General features: G+C 42.5%; 1 protein-coding gene across 2 annotated transcripts in view; it reads right to left on the bottom strand.

Annotated features, from left to right (window-relative positions):
* Positions 1-24,934, bottom strand: part of SLC26A9 (solute carrier family 26 member 9) — a 659,312-nt gene that overhangs the window by 358,155 nt on the left and 276,223 nt on the right. For both annotated transcript variants that reach the window (XM_073615875.1, XM_073615876.1), the window contains exons 9-10: positions 7,794-7,941; positions 2,876-2,989 (exon numbers count right to left, since the gene is read on the bottom strand). In XM_073615875.1, coding sequence (XP_073471976.1) covers positions 2,876-2,989; positions 7,794-7,941 — 262 coding nt within the window. The remainder of the gene's footprint in view (positions 1-2,875; positions 2,990-7,793; positions 7,942-24,934) is intronic.

A 24,934-nucleotide genomic window follows, 5' to 3' on the forward strand; every position in this document is an offset into this window, starting at 1 on the left:
AGGCAGGCACCTGAGCTAAATTTCAAGTGTTGTTGCAAAGGGCCTGAATACTTATGCAAATATAATATTTCAGTTTTTTCTTTTTAATAAATTCACAGACATTTCTAAAATTCTGTTTTCACTTTGTCAATTTGGGGTAATGAGTGTAGATTAATGAGAAAAAATGAATTTAAACAACTGTAGTATTATGCTGCAACATAAAATTGAAAAAAAGTGAAGGGGGTCTCAATACTTTATGAATGTACTGTGTATCAACTATCTAGGAGGCTCGGGGAAGCCTTACTGCCTTGAAGAAAGCAAACCAGATCCTCTTGTGGATAGAAACTTGTTTTTCACCAGAAAACAAACCAGATTCTCCTATGGACAAAAAACATACTGTCCAGCGATTTCTGCGATCTACATCCTAGAAGTGGACAACTGGCAGGCAAATTATCTCAGCCACTACAGCTTGGACCAAGGGGAATAGCTTCTTCATCTAGATGTGTATAATGTGATCCATAGGCGTGCGCACAGGGTGTGCCGGGTGTGCCCAGGCACACTCTAATCCCCCCATGCGCATTAGCTTTATCGTTCTGTGTAGCATCAGGAACATGGGAAAGATCTCCCTCTTACCGGCTCTGCCATAAGAGAAGTGTTTATCCTTTTCTCTTTCACCGTGGCAGCAGGGAGATCAATGTGCCGGAGTCATATATATGTAGATACATACACATGCATGTGTGTTTGAGCTTAAGGGTGCACACCCTAATGCATTAGGCTGCGCACACCTATGATGTGATCTAATATAACAAAACCAGACTCTGCTTGTGGACATCCTAGGCTGCGCATAAAACATGCTATCTCTGTATCCAGAACAAGGTATTCTTTAGCTCTGGCCTCAGATGCCATAGTTATTCCCTGGTCTCAGTTTGGGTTAATCTATGCCTTACCTCCTCTGAACATTCTGCCTTGTATGCTCCACAAAACAGAGCATAAGAGGAAGATGGTGATTCTTCTGGAAACAAACAGACCCAGGAGAACCTGATACACAGACATATGTAGACTTCTTGCAGACCCATGTCCTCTTTCCAACATGCCAGATCTACTTTCTCAAGGCCCTCTATTCCACCCTGTTTCACAGTCTCTGGCTTTGATGGCATGGCTGTCAAAACTCAGGTCCTAACGGATAGAGGGGATTCTGAGTCTGTGATTCATACCTCGATAAAAGCAAGAAAAGCTACTTCAAGAAACATTTTATTATTGTACCTGGAAATCTTTCTTCGTCTGGTAAGAGCGCAGTCAATTTAATCCCAGAGATTACTTTCTGTCTTGCATTCTGGCCTTCCTACAAATATGTTTTGACCAGAATGTAGCTCTGAAGGGGCAAGTTTTGTTCTTTTTTTCAAAGGAATTTTGCTTCTCATTCCCTTATTAAAGCCTTTATAAAAAGGTGTTTCTTGTATTTGGCCCTCTATGCAGCACCGCATGCTTCCCTGGGGCCTTAACTTATTTTTCTCTGGCATGCAGAACCCACCCTTTAAACTCATCAGGGATGAGACCCTTAGAAATTCTTGCCAGCAAAGTAGGCTTTCTGGTGGTTATCACGTCTGTTAGACATGTCTCTAAACTAGCTGTAAAGAGCCTTTCCCGTAAAGAGCCCTTCCTCATACTTCACACTGACAAGGCTGTATAATGCCCAAGACCAGGGATATGCGATTAGCAGACCTCCAGCTGTTGCAAAACTACAAGTCCCATCATGCATCTGCCTCTGGATGTAATGCTTGTGGCTGTCAGAGTCTTGCTATGCCCCATGGGACTTGTAGTTCTGCAACAGCTGGAGGTCCGCTAATTGCATATCCCTGCCCTAGACCATACTTTCAGCGTGCTGTCTCAACAAGGACATTGCGCTGCCATTCTTGTGCTCTGCTTCTAGACACCTGAAGGTGTCTACATTGCCTGGATGTAGCCAGAGCCATTAGAGTGTACTGCTTTCCTTGGGTACTCACAAAGGGCACTCAACTTTAAAATACACCATTGCACGGTGGATAAGAGATTTTTAATCCTAGAGATAATGCTCTAAAACAAAAACCTCCTCCTGAGCTTATACTTTCTGAGCTCCTTAAGCACCAAGCCTCTGTCTCCCAATCTTGGTCTTCTGTTCATACTTTTTCAAAGCCTTACCAGGTGGGTGTCCAGTCTGGCCACAGTTCAGTTTGCCTTTTTGTTGCTAGCCCTTATAGCAATTGCTTGGGGATTGCATGGTGTATTGCATGTTGTATGAATAATTTGCTTGTGTTCTGTGCTGTACAATTAAGATCAGAGGAATTTTGACTCGACCTGTAAATTCCATATCGTAATGTACAGTACAGGACACAGGCCACACTCCCTGATCTCTCCTTGTTGTTCTTCGTATCTTTCTACAAAACTGATGACTCACAGTGTGGGGTAGGTTTATAGGGGAGGCCCTCAGGTGGGCGTGTCCACAAACACATTCCAGTGTCCAAATACCTGAAGGTACAAGCCTATAACTCATGGTGAATGAATAACATGCTTGTGTTCTGTACTGTACTCTAAGATATGGAATTTACAGGTAAATTAACATTCCTCTGTTTTGGGATTCACAGGCCTTGAGAAAGCGCTGTACTCTCAGTCTTATTCTAGAAGACAGCGCAATGGTAACTGTATGCACAGTCAAAATGAACTACTGTAATTTCTTACCAGATTAGACTAAAGTAGACTAAAAACTGACTGGATTCAATGGATTACTATATTTGTACACATCATTTGCACACTTTGGATACATTGGATTGTTTGGGTGTATACTGGTTACCTTTTATCAGATAATTTCCTCCAAAAAACTCTTACATTTCACATACATCTCTAAAACATGAATGCTTACCTGTGACTTTCCTCCAGCACCATCCACTGCCAAAGTAACAGAAAGAGCACAGCAAATCACATGGATAAAGAAAAATGAACCAAAGAAGTTACTACAGCCGAGGGCCAACATTTCCTAAAAGAAAAGTATTGCTTGTGTTCAATACCATTTTTCCAAGATGAATTACAATAGGGACACTAGTCATTAGTGTCTAAAGTTATTGATAAATCAGAGATACTATATACAGAAAGTTCAATGAAATTATATTTAACAAATCCAACATTTTTTTGGCTTCACAATTTCTAAATAAGTTCTGAATCATGTTTACTATGTCAACTGATGTAAAAAGTGTACTAATGTAGTATATGTAAGGGATACTACATTATACAAGTACTCAAGTGCACCATAAATGCCACAGAGTTCCTACTTTAACTTCCCTTCCAGAGAAATGCTGAAGTAAATGTATGAAAAGAAAGTGCAAAGACTGAAAAATGGAAAAGAAAACTGACGTTACTTGTACAGAGGATGACACAATGATATTTAAAACATAATACAATTTTTTATTCAATCACGTTAAACCGTATTTATAAAAGAAAGGGACAATATATAAAAAAAACTCCCCCATACTGTACATATGCATCTTTCCAAGTGTGTTCATACCACATTACATAGTATGCAAGATTGCACCAATCACGTATCATATGGTCCACAAGGTCAACCCTTTCCTTAGGATCCAGTGATTGTTTGGGGTGACAACTTATGTATTTATCTATTATAATAGATTTTGGGACACCAGCTGTGCTACCATCATTGTATACTTAACCTATGGGCCCATGATAGTAAGTGTTCTTGTATATTGCCGGCTGAGATCTATGTATGCATGGACTATGCTTTTGAATAAGCTTTCTGACTATATATTCGTCTTTATTTCTTTTTCTCCATGCTGTGCTCCTACACCTCTGCTGTGGGCAGTAGCGTATCATCCATGTGTGCACACTGGCCCATGGGGGGGCACTGTAAACAACACTGCACACATGGATGATACATGTTAGGTGCTACAGCAGTGTCTCGTATCCCCTCTACTGGACCTGACCCCCCCGAGATGACCACGCTCCCTCCCGTGTCCTCCCGGTGATGTGCCTCCCCTCCTTGGGCTCCCCTGTGGGCGGCTGCCGGTTGACTGCTCTGCTCGGTGAGTAGCGTGTCATTTACTGAGCCAGACTTCCCTTCCCCCCACCTCTGATAACTTTCCCTAAGTGTCTATGCTGCTGCAGAACTTCTTGGAGGGGGGAGGGCAGGTCTGCCGGGTGCTGTAGTGCAGAGCAGGGATTGGCAGCTGTGGGATTCAAAAATGCCCCCTTCCCCTCCCCCTCCCTTCCTGCATTACACCTCCCTGCCTCTCTACCCTACAAAATAACTCCCCTCCCTGCCTCTCCACCCTAAACAATAACTCCCTTCCTGCCTCTCCACCCTAAACAATAACCCCCTCCCCGCCTCTCCACCCTAAACGATAACCCCCTCCCTGCCTCTCCACACTAAACAATAACCCCCTCCCCGCCTCTCCACCCTAAACAATAACCCCCTCCCCGCCTCTCCACCCTAAACAATAACCCCCTCCTCACCTTTCCATCCTAAACAATAACCCCCTCCCCACCTCTCCACCCTAGACAATAACCCCCCACCTCTCCACCCTAAACAATAATCCCCTTCCCACCTCTTCACCCTAAACAATAACCCCCTCCTGCCTCTCTACCCTAAACAATAACCCCCTCCCCACCTCTCCACCCTAAACAATAACCCCATCCCTACCTCTCTACCCTGAACAATATTGCCAGCAGCTTAGTGTGTGCTTTATTCTATAACAGGCTCAGTGTGACAGTGACTGCTCATGCACTAGGTGTTATAACCTATACATAACACTGATCTCTATAAACTGAGTGCTATTACCTATATTTAACACTGATATCAGTTCCACTCAGTGTACAGATACAAGTGTTAATTATAGGGAAAAGCACTCTGTATAGATATCAGTAATGTATGCACTCCCCCCTACTCTTCTACACATAATACCCACCTCTATACACTCCACACTCCTCTCCTGCACACCCACTACTGTATACTCTGCACTGTACATTCCCCATTTAACATTACCACATTCTGTACTATGTAAGTAATCTCAGACTCTAACCACACCTCCTTCAAGCCGCGCCCATGACTTAAGCGCAATTTAAGCCACGCCCACTCTTTGCTGCAGCAACAATAGGGCCCTTGCACACGGGCCCACTGATTTCATGATACGCCCCTAGCTGTGGGTGGTTGTTTGAGGACCATGAACAGTATTGGTTACAATAAAAAACACCTTGCCTGTTTACATAGCTGCCTGGAGCCTTGCCATCATATTACCGGGGTTTGTTTTCCTTTGCACCTGTCGTAGGTGATATGTACACATGCATATTTGAGGGTTCTTTAAAAAGTTATATATATATAAAAGTGTGAAACTTCTTGAAACCCCTTGTATGATAGACTATTGACTTATATGTACTAATATATAGACTCAATGTATGCAACTGAATTCATATTCTATCTAGTCAGGTTTACTCTCTCATTGCATCTTAAGGAAAAGGTCCTGAAGAATCTTTATGCGAAATGTGTTGACCTTGTGGATCGTATGATATGTGATCGGTGCAATCTTGTATACTATGTAATATGGTACTAATACACTTTGAGAGATGCACATTTATGGGGGAGCTTTGTATATATTTCCTCTTTCTTTTATAAATACGATTTTAATTAAATAAAAATTTGTATTATGTTTTAAATATCATTGTGTCATCCTCTGTACCAATTAAGCTCATTCTTTTTTCTTTTTTTAGTCTTTGCAGTATCTTGGTAGTATGTGGTACATAACTTTGGTAGCAATTAACTATAGTATTAAAAGAAAGAGGGTAGCAAAGACCATTCTTGCATTTCCCCTCCTATGTATGTAGTTCTGGAGCCAACAACAACGACAAGGATATATATCACTATTTTGAGCATGCTGTGTGTGAAGTATCTTATGAGATATCAACTGTGCTGAGAATAATTGCTCCTCTTTAAAAATCAAATACTGGCTTAGTGGTGGTGTACAGGGAGATTACATACTGTATATGAAGTTTTGAAAAACATGCCATACATATCTGCATTCAAAATAAGTTCTCATCAATTTACCAATTACAAAGATGTATATATAAGAATCCAAAGCAAATATTTTCTTTTAGAAATTTGTAAATGCAACTCAGAGCTGTATGATAATACCATAAGACCCATATCCCAGAAGCACAGTTTTTTTTTTGTAAAGCTCCAACAGGGCTACAAAGAGAATTTTTCGGCAGCCAAAGTGTAGTAGGGGACCTTCTGGCACCATATTACACTACTATGTGCTTTGCCTATTAACCTTTGAGGGGGGAGGGGGGTTGTTTAATTCACGATTACTCAACTATTATAGTTGGATTGCCATCTCTCACTTATAATAGAGACATTTAAACCTTTAAATAATGTATTTGCTCGTGGAGCGCAAAGTGAAAAGATATCTTAACTCCCCTCCATACCAAGAAGCATATGCTCACTTTTAGCACTCTTGCACTGTTCTGTTCAGATATGGCTATGGATTCCCTCCCAGGCCCCATGTGACAGCATGGTGCCAATCCTAAGGTACCTAGAGCTGTCACATGGGAGAAGGGAGTCAAATGCTACAGAAGTGCTGGTTAGTTCGCTTTACTCCCAGGGGCAAAAGTTGGACAAACCGAGAGGCAAGGCAGCAGTAAAAAAAAGTGAGTATTTGCAGTTGTGGGTGGGGTGCCTTGGGGGGTTTAAGCGACCCATTTTCCTTGCCTTGCAAGACCCTTTCAACAAAAGGTATCTCCTTATCTCACAGTATGTTATATTCCTTTATATTATATTTATTACAAGAGTAAAGAATTCTGCTATTATATGTGAAATCAGGATGTGGCAGGTAAAATGTGGCACCACTGTTTAGGTCAGTATGGGTAGTTTATTAAGAGCTCCACTATCCAAATGAAGTACAAACCTTTACAATAACAACAGAGTAGAAAACAACAATATGCAATTACTTGTAACAATCAATCTGATTTTAGCTTTTATTAATTCTGTGGATGCAAAAAGATAATTTGCATTGCAGTGGATTGACAAGTTTGATTTGCTTAAAAAATGCCACAGTGCTAATAGGATGAGTTGGCCTATGAAACTGGAGGGATAGTGTATTATATGGCCAGTCTTTGGAACTTGTCAATCTGTAGGGCCACAGTAGGCCACAATAATACATTATGGGGTTGATTTACTAAAACTGGAAAGTGCAAAATCTGGTGCAGCTGTGCATAGTAGTCAATCAGCTGCTAACTTCAGTTTGTTCAATTAATGTGGAGCTTCACCCAAAAGGGGTTCTGCTTTAAGTCCTCCTACCCCCCTCCTCTATCTAGTTTGGTGGGTATCTAATTTTGACAGTTCACCTCCCTCTCCTTCCTGCAGTCCTCTGGGACATGCCACAGGGCCCAGAAAACGACAGGACCATTCACAAAGCACAGCATGGCTAGCACATGCACAGTTGGCAGCTGGCTTTAAAGCCACAAGTTGTCACAGCCGGGTGCCCACACTTAAGATACTGGCACCGGGAATCTGTAGGCTAGGGAAAAACTAGCCCGGGGGAGGATGGCGCTGGATCCATGGACAGGTAAGTGTCCTATTATTAAAAGTCATCAGCTACAGGATTTGTAGCTGCTGACTTTTATTTTTTTATTACATACTGGACAATTCCTGGAAGCTGATTGGTTTCTGTGCAAAGTTGCACCAGATTTTGCACGCTCCAGTTTTAGTAAATCAACTACTCTGTGTCAAAGATTTTTGAACAGACTGATAATAAAGATTGGTACTGCAATAGTCTAACCTGGTTTGGGTCAACATCATAACCATGTTTTGCTCCTAAGGTCCTGCCCATGGCAAGGTTAATCACGTAGCCAACAATAGCTAGGGAGAATGCTGTGCCAATCATTTCTCCCCACTGACTGACTTGAGGTAAGGTAGGAGAAGGAAATCTGCAAGTTAGACAATATATTATTGTAAAAACAGCTTTCACATGTTAATTTTTAAAGGATAAGTTCACCTTTTGCAACATGGTACACCCATATTTAGGGTGTAACATGTAACATGTTACTATACCGCAGCCAACCTTTCCCCTTGAGCCCCCCTGTGACAGCGAGCGGGGGATCTTCTCCCAGCACCCACTGCCACATTTTAAAAACAGTACAGCTGTGCTCCACCCACACAGCCATGTCATTTTGACTCTTCCTACACCTCAGTAACAATCTGCCAGTACAGAGGTATGGGCAGATAGCTGCACTGACTGTCTGCAGGAGCCTGACATTGCACCTGCAAATCACTAATCGCAGGTGCAATGCTTTGCAAGCTGCAGTGTAAAAAAAGAATAAATACACTTTTTTTTTTACCTACAAAATCATGTGCATTTATTATTCCTTTTAAAAGGTGAACTTAGCCTTTAATTTTATTGAGTGTATTTTTTAATCTTTCTAAAGACAAAATAAATAAGAGAAATACGATAGTTAGTGTTTAATTACAATGAAGCTAAATTAACTAGAGTAATGCACTCTTTCATGCAATTTTTACCAGTGTCTATGTCCCTTTATAGCATTGGTGTAAATACATACTAAGAATAGGTATAAAGGTAAAAAAGACACTAATGAGGCCAGGCCAATACTTTATCTATGTAAAACATTGTGTATGAATTAACCTATATTACTTGAGAAAACTGCAATCTTAAATAAACAGTGTACTTTAAATTAATATTATGAACAAACTGTGCTGTTCACTTACTATTAAAATATGTGCATCCAGCTGTGCAATAGTAAACAATATTTTTTTCACAAAAATAGTCTATTACATGTGCTTCAATGTAAACATATGTAAAACCAAAAAAAAATAACGTCTAACATGAGACATCCAAATAATGTGTATTTAGTAAGAATCTTCTTCCCATCTTTAATAGTGCTCTTCTTAATGTGATTCATACTCCAAAACACCATATGGCAAACAACACTCACCAGAAGTGAATTCTTAGAAAATCCAGATTATTTGGATGTTTCAAAAGGAGTAGTCGGTGGTAGCAGCTTAAGTATTTTTTTCTTCTTGAAAGGTTTACACTAATTTTAAAACTGTCAATTCTAGATTTATAATCGATGACAAATGAATCACTACTGGGTGGGCCAAGAGGTCAGAGGGGGAAAAGCCTTTAATATTGGTGCCAGTTTGGACTGTTATCCATGCCTGAAATTAAAGCGGGGTTCCACCCAAATTTTGAACAATATCTGTATGTATTCTCTTCCTTGCCTAGATGCTGACATGCCGTTTAAAAAAATTTAAATCGCTGTAATTACCTTTTATTTTTCTATTCTTCTTTGCACTTCCTGGTTCTCCTCCCGTGGGAGTAGGCATGTTTCTAGCCTCTCCCAGACTCCTGGGAGCTAGTCTCAGGCTTCCCAGGATGCCACTGAGCATGTGCGAGAACGAGCGATGATTGCTGGGAGCACAGCATTCACCACATCCAGGAAATAAATGCTTGTGGGCTTCAAATGCCCACAATGAAGATGGAAACCGCCTACAGTGAATAATATAAGTTATTCTTTCCGACGAAATCTGACACAGGCAGACATATTACACACAATATGTGAGTATGTAATGCTGAGAAGAAAAGTTTGTGAATGAACTAAAAAAAAAAAAAAACGATAGATAGGTGGACCCCACTTTAAGTACAGTTCCTGTACACTTTGCCCCTTTTTGTGCCTATTGTGCCTGCATGACCTGGGCTCTGATTGTGCTGTGTCACACCTCTTGACTCTCTCCTGGTGGCACTGTATAGTCATTGTTAATTAGTTACCTGGGTTTTCCTGTAGCCTAAGAGTGATCAGCACTGGACCATTCTCCTTCTGCTTCACAGCCATGGGGGTTGTCAGTACCCAGTGGGGATGATATTCACCAGTTTGGCAGATCTGAACCACAAGGGAAAGGTGTCTGATGGAGTTGCTAATTTAGGCTCAGCTCTACTTGCTTTCCCCTGGCTATTCTGCTGGACCATCTGCCATGCCAACTTCCTCTTTTCCATCCAAAAAGAAACTGCCACAATGTCAAATTTTATGGGCAAAATCTCTGGCCTTATCAAGGCCACAGATAGCAGGTATCACAACCTCTCCTCCTCCCTCCTGAATTGGTCTTTGATTTTGCCCTTGAGCCAGACATGTTACCTTGGAAGGAGGTGGCAGTTGAAGGTGAGAAATAGGATCAGGATGACATGTATGTAGCAAAGATTTCATTCAATCTTAAGGATACCATAGTTATCCCTAGGTAGATATTACATCTCCTGCTTAGCATTAGAGCAACCTGAGTCTTCTCACCCCAATGTATGCAGCACGGGGTCCCTTACATTATCGAAATCAGGTAATAACTTCTCAGTCCACTTACTGGTATAACTAGTCCTGTTTGGGGACTGGCCTCACCAGGAGAAGATTTTTACACCTCTAATACACTTTGCTCTGCAGTATCCTATTGAGTAGAGTTCCTTTTGAGTTGAGCAAGACCCTCATGGCGTATATGCAGGGTAACCGAAAGTTTTTAAAGATCTGGTAGGTAAGAAGTTAGAGATCCTTTTAAAGCTCTCTTATCTTTTTTGGGCCCCATCATGGAGCCTGTAGATGCTTTTATTGCAGTCTGCCAAACAACTGCTGTCTGGGTTAAGTTCATGGGCTGAAATCCCACTTCCATGCCTTCATCGACAGTCCATTCGACTTTTTACCTATGGCCTTACACTATTGCATAAATAGCTTGGATGAATCTCCAGGATGATCTTTCTCCATCCAGATGTACGTACCTTTGTCCTAAATGTCAGCTGAGCTCTCATGCAAGCAGTTACCCTTTAAAGGGTTGAGCGGTTACCCTTTGAAGCCTGTTTGGTCCCCTTTGGATATGTACATCAAGCATATCACAGCGGCTACCCTCTGTGATATCCTTGATGTACATATCCAAAGGGGACCAAACAGGCTCTGAGGGAGGAGTACTCTCCTCCCTCAGAAAAAGAAGGCTCACACCTCTACCAGTAAGAGTTCTACACTTGAAATTAGGAAAGTTACCCTTCGTCCCTCTCAGTCTTCCAATGTCAAGTCTAAGACTGGAACTGACTTTCATAAGTAAGAACTGGAAGTTACTTTCTAAGAATGGGGGATGTCTGCTGAATTTATCTTCCTTCTTGTTCCAGAAAATCTTTGATGCCTGGGTCCAAAGTGTCATGTCCAGGGACTACATACTGGAGTTTTGCACTCTGCCCCCTCTCCAACTCAGGCTTTCAAATTTGTCCCCCTCCCTGTCTCTGTGGGTTGATTTATTGCTGCTGTTCAGCAGCTTTTGACTCTTGACTCAAGGGAATCGTTACCCCTGTGCTAACAGAAGAAAGGTTTCAAGGTTTTACTCAAACCTTTTTACGGTTCCCAAACTGAACTAGGGTGTCTGACCCATTCTGAATCTGAAGAATCTGAACATATCCTTATGGGTTTAAAAGTTCCACATGAAAACGGCCAGGTGGATCATTGCATCCCTTCTTTTGGGAGATTGTCTGCCCTCAATAGACATCTATTGTAAACACATTTTCATCTTTCTGCCTCTCCAAAGTGATCTGCTTTTTGCAGTGAGCTATCACCATTACCAATTTCTTGCCTTTCCTTTTGGGCTGTGGATGCCCCCCTGGATTTTCACCAAGGTGCTTTGCCTGGATTTCTCTATGCTCAGCGGGTTCATGTTGTGGGGTACCTTGATTATCTGCTCCTGTTAAAGGATATGCCCTCCCTGTACCTATTGACCAAGATCCAACAAGACAGTATGGACTCTGTAGAGCTTCAGTTGGATCCTTAATCAGAAGACGTCAAATTATAGATTGGAGTACCTGGGCCTTGAGTTAGATATGTCCCTGTCCAGAATTTTTCTGCCTTGAAAACTTGGGAAACTTCTTTCCTTCTGCTCTCATACCCCAGATTTTTGGACTAGAGGAAGCCCTCCTTTGCTGCTTGTATGAGGGTGTTTGAACTAAAGGTTGCCTCCTTTGAGGATGTAGCCAGTTTAACTCCAGACCATTGCAACATGCTGGCAGTGTGGGAAAAACAGTCTTGTCCCATGCATGTGACCCCGAACACCAGACTCTCTCTAGTGTGGTGGATTTCAAACTTAGTGCTGGAGTCAAGATAGCCCTTTTCTACCAAAGACATGCCATCCTGTTGGGCTGGGGAGCAGTCATGGATGCCCTCTCAGTGCAGGGAACTTTGTTGGAGGAGAAAGCTTGCCATTCAATCAACATTGTAGAACAGTTTGAGTTTCTCTTTAATGTTGGACTCCTCTATTACAAACAAACCCCAACAATAATCCAGTTAGACAATGCCACAGCCATGGGCCCTCCTTGATCTTCTGGACCTTCTGTCCCAAGGATCAGTGTTTACTCTGCTTCTGGGTTGCTGATCTTAATGGCATGGCTGTTAAAATCAATAGCCTGTAGAAAGTCAACTTCTCAAAAATTCTACCATTGCACCTGGAAGGCCTATTACTTGGTGTAAGTTGAGAATCTTTCCTCCTAGGAGGTACTTCATGGGAAGTATTCTGTCTTTCCTCCAGTCTGTAATGGATCCACATCAGGCCTTGAGGACAAATCTTGGCCTTGGCTGTTCAGAGACTTTTGGCTTATCACTTGTTAGTTAAGGCCTTTGTTCAGGGTGTAGCACACATTTTTCCCCTGTGTTCAGTCTTGTGTCCCCTTAATCTGGTTCTTTTGGCTCTCCAGAAGCTACCTTTTAAGTCTGAAAGGGTTTGACCTTACTCACAAGGTAGGTTTCTTGTAGCTATCACCTCTGTGCGGAGGGTTTCTGAGTTTCTCAGCCTGACCTAATGTTGCACAAGGACAAGGTTGTTTTGAGGCGTAAACCATCCTTCCTCTCTTCTTTCCACTTTAACCAGGACATTGTCCTGCCCTCTTTATATCTGGCTTCAAAACACATAAAGGAAATTTCTCTATACTATCTTGATGTGGTGCATGCTGTGAGAGTTTACCTCTCAGGCACTGCTTCTTTTATGTAAATCAGATTCCTTCTATGTACTTTTTGAGGCTTCTTGCTCCACCATTGCTAGATGGATTAGACAAGTTATCATTAGGGCCAATAGGTTAAAGTATAGCGTTCCTCTCTTTCATGTTAAGGCAAACATTACCAGTTCTGTTAGTACTTTATGGGCCTTCTGGCATCAGACATCTGTTTTCAGTTATGCAAGGCTGCCACCTGGGCCTCTTTTCGCGTTTGCCAAGTTCTACCAGACGGATGTCCAGCCTCCCTTGATGCCACTTTCAGGTGTAAGGCTGCTCTCTGAATTTGTCAAGAATTTTCTTGTACTGTTTGCTATGTGGGCCTGTTGGGGTTGTTTGCTGTGTTGCCCAGTTGGACTGGTTTTGGACATCTAATCAGTTGTAATGACCCATACTGTACTACACTACTAGGAAAAAAGGATTTTTGACTTATCAGTAAAATCGATTTCTTGGAGTACAGTAAGAAACACAGGTGCTTCCTCTCTGTAATCTCCCTATTGCTATCTACAAAAATGAGAATAGCTGAGAGATGGGCCAAACACCCCCTGGTTCAGTTTGCACCAGAACTCTCGAACATCGTAAAAGTTCGGACCTGAACCCAGAGCCCCATTGAAGTCTGTGGGACCCGAATTTAAAAAATAAAAAGTCCCCATTTTGAAGGCTTATATGCAAGTTATTGGCCATAAAAAAGGGAATGGGGGCCTGGGTACTGCCATTTGGAGCATGTATCAATGCAAAAAAAAATTCAAAAAAAGTTCATTTTTAAAGGAGCAGTGGTTTTAACCACTTGCCACCCGCCATATAGCAAAATGACGGCGGCAATGTGGTTTCAACACCCTGGCCAGATGTCATATGATGTTTTCAGGATATTGAGCCGCTGCGCGCCCTCCGTCTCTCTGACGGAGACTCTTTACCACGTGATCAGCCGTGTCCAATCACGGCTGATCACAGTGTAATCAGGAAGAGCTGGTGATCATCTGTTAGACGATCGGCTGCTCCTCTGACGGGGGGAGTCTGTGCTGATCAATTATCAGCGCAGCCCCCCAAGGATGCCCACACTGGACCACTAGGGATGCCACTAGGACCACCAGGGACGCCACTAGGACCCCCAGGGATGTCACCACCAGGTATGCCACCCTAGACCACCAGAGATGCCAATCAGTGCTCACAATGGATGCCAATCAGTGCTCACAATGGATGCCAATCAGTGCCCACAATGGGCATCACTGATTGGCAGGCATTATTGTTTGGCACTGATTGGCATCCATCAGTGACATACATTACAGAACATCAGTGCCACCTATCAGTGTTCATCCATGCTGCCTATCAGTGCCCATCCGCGCTGCCTATCAGTGCCCATCCGTGCCACATATCAGTGCCACCTATCAGCGCCCATCAGTGCCGCCTATCAGTTCCCCATCAGTGCCAAATATTAGTGCCCATCATCAGTGCCCATCAATTCCACCTTATCGGTGCCCATCAGTGCTGACTTATCAGTGCCCGTCAGTGCAGCCCCATCAGTGCCCATCAGTAAAGGAGAAAATGTACTTATTTACAAAGTTTTGTAACCGAAACAAAAAAACATTTTTTTTTTCAAAATTTTCGGTCTTTTTTTAATTTGTTTAGCAGAAAATAAAAATCCCAGAGGTGATCAAATACCACCAAAAGAAAGCTCTATTTGTGGGAACAAAATGATAAAAATGTAGTTTGGGTACAGTGTAGCATGATCACGCAATTGTCATTCAAAGTGCGACAGCCCTGAAAGCTGAAAATTGGTCTGTGCAGGAAGGTGTATAAGTGCCCTGTATTGAAGTGATTAACCACTTGACTACTGGGCACTTAAACCCCCTTCCTAACCAGACCAATTTTCAGCTTTCGGTGCTCTCACATTTTGAATGACAATTACTCAGTCATACAACACTGTACCCATATGAAATTTTTGTCTTTTTTTTCACACAAATAGAGCTTTCTTTTGGTGGTATTTAATCACCGTTGGGTTTTTTATTTTTGCGATATAAAAGAAAAAAGACTGAAAATTTGGTAAAAAAATAAATTTTTCTTTGTTTCTGTTATAAAATTTAGCAAATTAGTAATTTTTCTTCATAAATTTTGGCCAAAATTTACACTGCTACATATCTTTGGTAAAAATAAGTACAAATTGGTGTATATTATTTAGTCTTTGTGAAAGTTATAGAGTCCAAAAGCTATGGTGCCAATATCTGAAAATTGATCACACCTGAAGTACTGACGGCTAATTTCTTGAGACCCTAACATGCCAGAAAAGTACAAATACCCCCCAAATGACCCCTTTTTGGAAAGAAGACATTCCAAGGTATTTAGAAAGATGCATGGTGAGTTTTTTTGAAGTTGTCATTTTTTCTCACAATTCTTTGCAAAATCAAGATTTTTTTTTCACAAAATTGTCATATTAGCAGGTTATTTCTCAGACACAGCATATGCATACCACAAATTACACCCCAAAGCACATTCTGCTATTACTCCCGAGTATACCACATGTGTGAGACTTTTACACAGCGTGGCCACATACAGAGGCCCAACATGCAGGGAGCACCTTCAGGCGTTCTGGAGCACCCAGGCCAATTCTGACATTTCTCTCCTACATCATCATTTATTTGCTAGAAAATTACATAGAACCCCAAAACATTATATATGTTTTTTTAGCAAAGACCCTAGAGAATACAATGGCGGTTGTTGCAACTTTTTATCTCGCACGGTATTTGCACAGCAATTTTTGTAATGCTTTTTTTTGTGTGAAAAAAAAACTGTTTTGTGCTTTAAAAAAAAACAAAACAGTAAAGTTAGCCCAATGTTTTTGCATAATGTGAAAGATGAAGTTACACCGAGTAAATAGATACCTAACATGTCACCCTTTAAAATTGCACACGCTCGTGGAATGTCGCCAAACTTCGCTACTTAAAAATCCCCATAGGCGACGCTTTAAAATTTTTTACTGGTTACATGTTTTGAGTTACAGAGGAGGTCTAGGGCCAAAATTATTGCTCTCGCTCTAACGTTCGCAGCGACACCTCACATGTGTGGTTTGAACACCGTTTTCATATGTGGGCGGGACTTACGTATGTATGCGAGCACACGGACAGGGGCGCTTTAAATTTTTTTTTTTTTATTGCTCATTTTACTTTATTTATTTTAGTTTGACACTTTTTTCCAAAAAAACATTTTTATTGATCACTTTTATTCCTATTACAAGCAATGTAAACATCCCTTGTAATAGGAATATGGCATGACAGGTCCTCTTCACATTGAGATATGGGGTCAATAAAACCCCACATCTCACCTCTAGGCTGGGAAGCCTGAAATTAAAAAAAAAAAAACAATCCTGGCTTTGATCGTAGCGGTGAGTCGGTAGAAGCACCGGAGGGCGGCGGGAAGGGGGGGACGTCCCCTCTCGCCTCCCGTAAGAACGATCAAGCAGTGGAACAGCCGCTATGATCATTCTTATGGTGTAGGGAATCGCTGGCTGAAAAGGCTTATATCTGAATGATGCCTGTAGCTGCAGGCATCATTCAGATACCCCCACACAAAGTCAAGGACGTCATATGACGGCCAGCGGGCGGGAAGTGGTTAAAACACATTTTTTTTTTTAACACAAAGTTGTCCATTTATACAATATTTCTAACACATAGCATGTACATACCAAAAATGACACCCGGAAATAGATTCTCCTACTCCTCCTGAGTACGGCAATACCACATGTGAGACTTCCACAGCCTGGCCACATACAGAGGCCGAGTACAGCAGAGTATGGCTGAGCATGGCAGAGTATGGCTGAGAATGGCAGGGTATTGCAGGGTATTGCCGAGTATGACTGGCTATGGCAGAGTATGGCTGGGTATCACAGAGTATTGCAGACTATGGCTGGGTATTGCAGCGTATTGCAGAGTATGGCTGGGTATGGCAGGGTATTGCAGAGTATGGCAGGGTATGGCAGGGTATGGCAGGGTATTGCAGAGTATTGTGGGGTATTGCATGGTATTGCGGAGTATTGCGTTGTATTGCAGAGTATTGTGGGGTATTGCAGAGTATTGCGGAGTATTGTGGAGTATTGCAGAGTATTGCGGGGTATTGCGGAGTATTAGAGTATGGTGGGATGGCTGAACATGGATGGATGGATGGCTGGATGTGACTGCATTTGTCACAGAGCAGCGCTGTGGGCACTACAGATCCAGCCCACAGCGCTGCTGCCATCCGATCCCTCCCCCTCTCCTCTCACACTGTACCGATCGGTACAGAGAGGGGAGGGAGGAACCGGGGTCATTACATGACGCCAGTTTGTTTACATGTGATCGCTCCATCATTTGACGGAGCGATCACATAATCGCTGTCGTTTAACGTGATCCGTGATGCGCCGGGTCCAGATGTTCTCGGGTGCGCGCCCCAGGGGGCGTGCGAGAGCGTGATTCTGGGAGGACGTCCTCCCAGAATAAGCCGACTGCGCTGTAGCCGTCTTTTGGCTATGGCCCGGTCGGCATGTGATTAATGATGCTTAAAGTAAAATGATAAAAAATTTTAATTCCTTTAAATATAGTGCCTGGGGGGGGGGGGGGTCCTCTTAGTCCGCCTGTAAAGTGGTGCATCTGTACCCTCTATAGAACCTGCTGCAGCAAAACTGTCATTTCTAAAGAAAAAAAATTGCATTTAAATTGCCAGCAATACAATACCATTTCTGGCAATACACAATTGTAAAAAAAGGTGTGCCCGCCCCACCCAATCAATACCAGATCCTTATCCGAACATGCAGCCTGGCAGGTCAGCCCCCCTCCTGAACCATACCAGGCCTCATCATGGGGGGTGCTTTGGGACGAGGCGGCACCAACCAGTGCATTCTGGGTCGGTGATGTCACGTGGGGGGCGGGGCCGACAGGTTATGTCACCAGGTGGCCCTCCCACCCCAAAGTACCCCCCTCATGTTGAGTGTATGTAGCCTGGTATGATTCAGTATGGGTGGGTGCTCGCTTGTCCCCCCTTTACTGACCTGCCAGGCTGCATGCTGGGACAAGGGTCTGGTATGGATTTTGGGGGGACCCCACAGTGTTTTTTTTACATTTTGGCGTGGCGTTCCCCTCAAAATCCATAACAGACCAGAAGGGTCATTGCTGGCAATGTTTTTTTTTATTCAACTGTCAGTGGGGAAGCTTATTGACAGCTGAAGGACTCATCTGTTGTTAAGGACACAGCGGCCAGCTTCCCCGGCTTCCCGGCCCCGCTCCTTAACCACTTGCTGACCGACTCCTGTACATATACGTCGGCAGTTTAAAGAAGGATCTCTCGGTAACGGCAGCAGCTGCTGCATAACCGAGGTATCCATCTTTTGAGACGGCAGTCCTATTTACGATAATGGTGGTCTCTGTGGCGGATTCACCGCGAGATCACCGTTATCTGCGGCGGGAGAGGGGCCACCCCCCCTCCTGCCGCTCTCCCGCGCCCTCCGCCGCTTACCGGAGCCATCGGCATCGGCGGAGGCGATCGGGACCTGTCCGCGGCTGGGTATGGAGACGAGTGAGGGGAAGATGGCCCCCACCCATCTCTATACTATAGTAGGGCGGAAACGACGTCAAAACGTCACTTCCACCCATACGTCTTAAAGGGTCTATTTTTTAAATGACAATTTTTTTTTTTTTCATTTTTTTTTCATTTTTTTCATCTCCAAATATGAGATCTGAGGACTTTTTAACCCGAGATCTCATATTTAAGAGGACTTGTCATGCTTTTTTTCTATTACAAGGGATGTTTACATCCTTGTAATAGGAATAAAAGTGACCCAATTTTTTTTTTTAAAAAAACAGTGAAAAAATAAATAAAATCAAGTAAAATAAATTAAAAAAAAAAATTTTTTAAAGCGCCCCGACGAGCTCACGCGCAGAACGAATGCATACGTGAGTAGCGCCCACATATGAAAACAGTTGTCAAACCACACATGTGAGGTATCGCCGCAATCTTTAGAGCGAGAGCGATAATTCTAGCCCTAGACCTCCTTTGTAATTCAAACCATGCAACCTGTAGAATTTTTTAAACATCGCCTATGGAGATTTTTAAGGGTAAAAGTTTGGCGCCATTCCACAAGCGGGCGTAATTTTGAAGCATGACACGTTGGGTATCAATTTACTCGGCATAACATTATCTTTCACAATATAAAAAAAATGTTTATTTTTACTGTTGCCTTATTTTTTTATTCAAAAAAGTGAATATTTTCCAAAAAAATGTGTACTTTTAAGACCGCTGCACAAATACGGTGTGACAAAAAGTATAGCAAAGACCGCGATTTTATTCTCTAGGGTACGTTTGGGGGTTCTACGTAATTTTCTAGCAAAAAAACTTGTTTTCAACTTGTAAACACCAAGTCTGAAAAAGAGGCCTGGCCTTTAAGTGGTAACAACCAGCTATTAGTGAATAGCTGGTTGTTAAGGAGCGGGGCCGGGAAGCCGGGGAAGCTGGCCGCTGTGTCCTTAACAACGGATGAGTCCTGATTGATTGGGCAAAGCTTTGCACTGTGCAGAGTGCAGCGGGCAGACATCCCGTTTAGCGCCCCGCAAATTCGGGTGTTCGTCAAACTTTTGCTTGCCCTGAGCCATTCGCCCAACTCTAGCTGGGAGTGGGAGGGGATGTTTCTGCAACCTTCTTTTTTTGCTAGAGTGCAATCACCTGAAGGTAGCTACATATAACTGAGCCGTAATGAGTAAAGATCCTGTGTCCCATACTGTACTCCAAGAAACAAATTTTACTGGTAAGTTACAAATCCCGGCTATTTCAACATAAAAGTCAATTCACAAAAATTACTACTTAAAATACACTTAAAATAACACCAGGTAGAGATAACTGAAAGTTTCAACACCTGTCTATTGGGGACAGAAGGAAAAGGAGCTGTTCTGGTGTGGGGATGAGGGAACCCTCCATATCTGTGGTTCGCTTGCCTGAATTCCCATTGCTGAATGAAAATAAAACAGCCAAGGATTTCAGGTGACATAGCTAGGGGTACTAATGTACCCTGTATTATTCCCCTTGGGGGGATCATATCTCAATATCTGGGGACCTCTTTCTTTTAGGGACAAGGTGCCTTGCAAGAGGGTCACCTTTGCTGCCTCCCTTTGAAAGGTACCCTCCCAATGATGAAAGACATGTGGCCTGCTGAGGGGGCGCACATTAGCTGCCCTCCTTTTTGGCCACCAAGCCTGCATCACTGGATAAGGGTCTGGTAAGAATGATATAAGGGGAATCCCACATTTTTTAAATTGTACTGTCCCTTTAAAAAAAATTGTAAAAAATCCACCCTCCACCCCCTGCAAGGCATCTTGTCCCAGTATTGTGGGGCAAGGCTTATTTTCTCCACATGCAGTTTTTAAGAAGTAGTGTGTGTGTGTGTGTGTGTGTGGGGGGGGGGGGGTTATAAAAGTCTCCTTTAGAATGAGAAGCCCTCCAGAAATCCAACTCCCCCTACCACAGGTACATTAGTAACACTCATTTCCGCCAAAAAAAGCAAATATGGATATCAACACTGTGGTGAAGTCCTTTATTTGAAAAATAAAATTAACAAAAAGTAATGTCCTCAGATGTAGTGACTAATTTTAGGACTATGGTGCCGATGCAGACAATCACATCATGGAAAGTAAGTTTGGCAGATAAATTCATACATATACTAAAAACTCTAAACTGTGGTGTAAATAGAGACAGGCATTTTATTTGCCACTCTGATTTGAACTGAAATTGTGATCTTTAACAACAAACCCTATTTTCCTTAAAACCTTTGATTCTGATTCTCACCAAGTCACACTAAGATGAGAATGTGCTTGGACTTCTAATCCCCTAGTTATTACCCCAACAATAGGAATGAGTGAATCTGCTTGATTCAGTTCATGAGGTGTTCACTGAAACTTACCAAAACTATGAAAATTCCAAACTTTAAATGTAGTCCTACTAAAATATATAGAGGGCTAAATTTTGATAATCAATATTGAACATTTACATCAAGGCTAACAGGCAAGGGATTGTTAAACTATGATGACATTAAGACATTTAACAATGCAGGAAATTGTTTTTTTATACTGTATATTGTACAAAAGGGAGGGGTTCCTCCTTTTAATGCCTTTTGAGGGCAACATGGGACAAACACCAATCCTTTAAATGACATTCTTAAAAGGGGTCCCCTGGACTGTTTATCAACTATGCCTCTGCCTGTCACTTCCACTATCAACCATGTTTCTGCCTTCCACGTGAATTGACCTGAGCCTTTTAAATGACCATGCTGTTTGCCTGCCTCCTGAACTGATCTTTTGCCCTGCCACTGTATTAGTGGGATTCAAAAAAACACAGGGGTCTCATATATGTGAGGGGCTCCAGAATAGATTTTCCGAGTGGAGAAAACATTTTTGGCTTTCTCCGGGTTTTTGTTTTCTCGGATTAGGGTCTGGAGACTCTGAAGCTTCAAAGAGATTTGGGTGAAAAGAAGCCTCTACCCCTGTCCTTAGGTCTTACCTGACTGAGGCCCTAAGCCTTATAGCTCTGCTTTCTGCCACCTGAACTGCCCATGCCTCTGACTGCCACCTGAACTGCCCATGCCTCTGCCTGCCACCTGAACTGACCATGCCTCTGCCTGCCACCTGAACTGACCATGCCCCTGCCTACCACCTGAACTGGCCATGCCTCTGCCTACCACCAGAACTGCATGCTTATGGACCATGTTCTTGCCTACTGCCAGGACCAATACTTTGGCATATCTCTGCCTGCTGCCCGGACAATTTCTTTGGCTGTCTGCATCAATGCTTTGCCTGTGCTGGGACAGTATTCCTGCCTGCTAAAACCACAGTTAATCCTTTTTTACCCTTTGCTCAGCAGAATGTATTTTGGGGTGTAATTATTAGTATGTACATGCTATGTGTTAGAAGTCTGAAGGTGCTTTTTGGATGTTGGGTGTAATTCTTGGTATGTACATGCTATGTGTTAGAAATATGTTAGAAATTGACAACTGACAACTTTGACAAAAAAAAAAAAAAGTTTTCATTTCAAAAAGTTGTGGAAAAAATGACCTGTTCAAAAGACTCATTTGCCTCACAGAATATATATTGTTGTAATGTTGTAAATGTAAAGCGCTGTGTAAACTGTCGGCGCTATATAAATCCTGTATAATAATAATAATATATTATAATGTATCATTTTTGCCTTTAGAACGCCTGACGGTGCTACTTGTTTGAACTAGATGGACTTGTTCAAAGGACTCATTAAGCCTCACAGAATATACATTGGGGTGTTTGCTTTCCTAAATGGGGTCATTTTGTGGGTAATTCCATTGTCCTTGTGCTCCAGGGCCTTCAAAAATGTGATAGGTAGTCAGGAAACTAAATGTGTAATTTATGTCTTTAGAACACCTGACAGTGCTACTTGGATATTGGGCCTCTGTATGTGGCCAGGCTGTGGAAAAGTCTCACCCATGTGGTATCGCCATACTCAGGAGGAGTAGCAGAATATATTTGGGGGTGTAATTGCAAGAATGCCTATGCCATATGTGAGAAATAGCTTGTTAATATGACAATTTTGAGGGAAAAAAAATGTTTTCATTTTCCAAACAATCGTGGGCAAAACATTGCAACTTCAAAAAACTCACTATGCCTCTTACTAAATACTAAACATGTGCAGAACGAAAACATTTGTTTTGTTTAGTTTCATAAATTTTGTTAGGTTACTAATTTCGTTTAGTTATGGAATTCGTTTAGTTTGGTTTCGGAATTCGTTTAGTTTAGTTTTGTTTTCACTAAATTTCATTTTCATTAAAATTAGTTTCATTTTTTAATGTTCTAACGAATTCCAAATTTTCAGAACGATTAGAATTCGGATCATTCAAAAAAAGATCGACCGATCCAAATTCTATGTGAAGAAATAGCTGGTTGTTAAGCAGTGGGCCAGGAAGTTGGCTGCCTGTGTCCTTAACAACCACGAGTCATCATCTGTCAGCGGGCTTCCCCACTGACAGATGAATGTAAAGATAAAGAATGCTGGCATTTCCTTGCAATAGAAAAATGTTTAAAAAAATGGCGTAGGGTACCCCCCAAAATCTATACCAGACCCTTATCCAAGCATGCAACCCGGCAGGTCAGGAAAGGGAAGGTGACGAGCGAGCACCCCCCTGAACCATATAAGACCACATGCCCTCAACATGGGGGGCGGGGTGCTTTGGGGCAGGGGGCTCTGCAACCCTGAGATGTGGTTCTTGGGGTCTGCGGGTCGGGGGCTTATCGGAATCTCAAAGCCCCCTTTAACAAAGGGGCCCCCAGATCCCGCCCCCCTATGTGAATGGGTGTCGGGTAAAAAAAGTGTCAAAAAATAATAACCACAGGGAACAGTTTTTGACAAGTCCTTTATTAAAATATAAACAAATAGTGTCCCGGGTGGCCCCGCCCCTTACCTATATAAGAACTGTCAAAGCGCAGAGCGTGCAGATGGTGGGAGGCCTCCTAGGAGGTGGAGCACTCTTATTTTTACATTTTTTTCGGGTCCAGTGGATATCGTGATTGACGATGGATGTACATCGAGGGACACAATTTTTTGATTTTTTAATAAAGGTTGCTGCAGTTTGTGCACTGGCTTTTGCGGGTGCGCGCTCACTGGTGGGTCCGGTGGACTCAAACAGATCCCTGTTCTAACAGGGGAGGAGAGAGAGGTCAGCTGTTCCTAGTGATCAGAAACAGCGGTCTCTCTCTTTTCCCAAGCAGCCCATCCCCCATACAGTTAGAAACACCTCCCAGGGAACACAGTTAACCCCTTGATCGCCCCCTAGTGTTAACCCCTTCCCTGTTAGTGCCATTTATACAATGATAAGTGCATTTTTTAGCACTGATCACTGTACTGGTGTCAATGATCCCCAAAAATTGTCACTTTGGGTCAGATTCGTCCGCCAGAATGTCGCAGTCCTGCTAAAAATCGTAGAACCCCACCATTACAAGTAAAAACAATAAAAAAATAAAAAGACGCTAAATCTTTCCCCTATTTTGTAGAGGCTATAACTTTTGCGCAAACAAATCAATATACGCTTATTGCAATTTTCTTTTACCAACGTGATCAAATACCACCAAAAGAAAACTCTGTTTGTGGGAAAAAAACGGACATTCATTTTGTTTGGGTAGAACGTCGCATGACTGTGTAATTGTCAGTTAAAGTAAAGCAGTGCTGTATCGCAAAAAATGATCTGGTCATTCAGGGGTAAATCCTTCCGGGGCTGAAGTGCTTAAATATGATTTGAGTCTTTTTGTTTTTGTAGAAATGTGATTTCTACAGATATGTCACTTTGCAGACAGACTAAGGGGACCCTCCCAGGCACTATATTTAAATTAATTTATCATTTTTATTGTTTCACTTAAAGTGGGGTTCCCACTTTAAGTGAAACAGCAAAAATTAAAAATTCCTTTAAATATGGTGCCTGGGAGGTAACCTTAGACTGCTTGTAAGGTGGTGTTTCTGTAGCATGTATAGAATATGCTGCAGCAAAAATGACATTTCTAAAGAAAGAAAAATGCATTAAATTACATTTAAATTGCCGGCAATAAAATACTATTCCCAGCAATAGAAAAATGTTAAAAAAAAAATGGAGTGGGGTCCCTCCCCCAGTCCATACCAGGCCCTTGCGCAGAACCAGTTCTCATATGACATCCTCCAGTAATCGTGCCCGTCGTGCTCTGTGACCGCAGTGTCCTCCGGACACTGCTGATCACAGATTGAGGTAAAAAGCCAATCAGCGTTACCACGTGAACAGCTGTGTCCAATCACAGCTGATCATGATGTAAACAGAAAGCAGTTATCGACTTCCCTTTCCTCATGCTGACAGCATGAGGAAGGCAGAAGAGAGCCGATAACAGGCTTATGTAAAAGGGACATGTACACTG

The sequence above is a fragment of the Aquarana catesbeiana genome, linkage group LG02 (assembly GCF_042186555.1).
Source record: "Aquarana catesbeiana isolate 2022-GZ linkage group LG02, ASM4218655v1, whole genome shotgun sequence".
Lineage (NCBI taxonomy): Eukaryota > Metazoa > Chordata > Amphibia > Anura > Ranidae > Aquarana > Aquarana catesbeiana.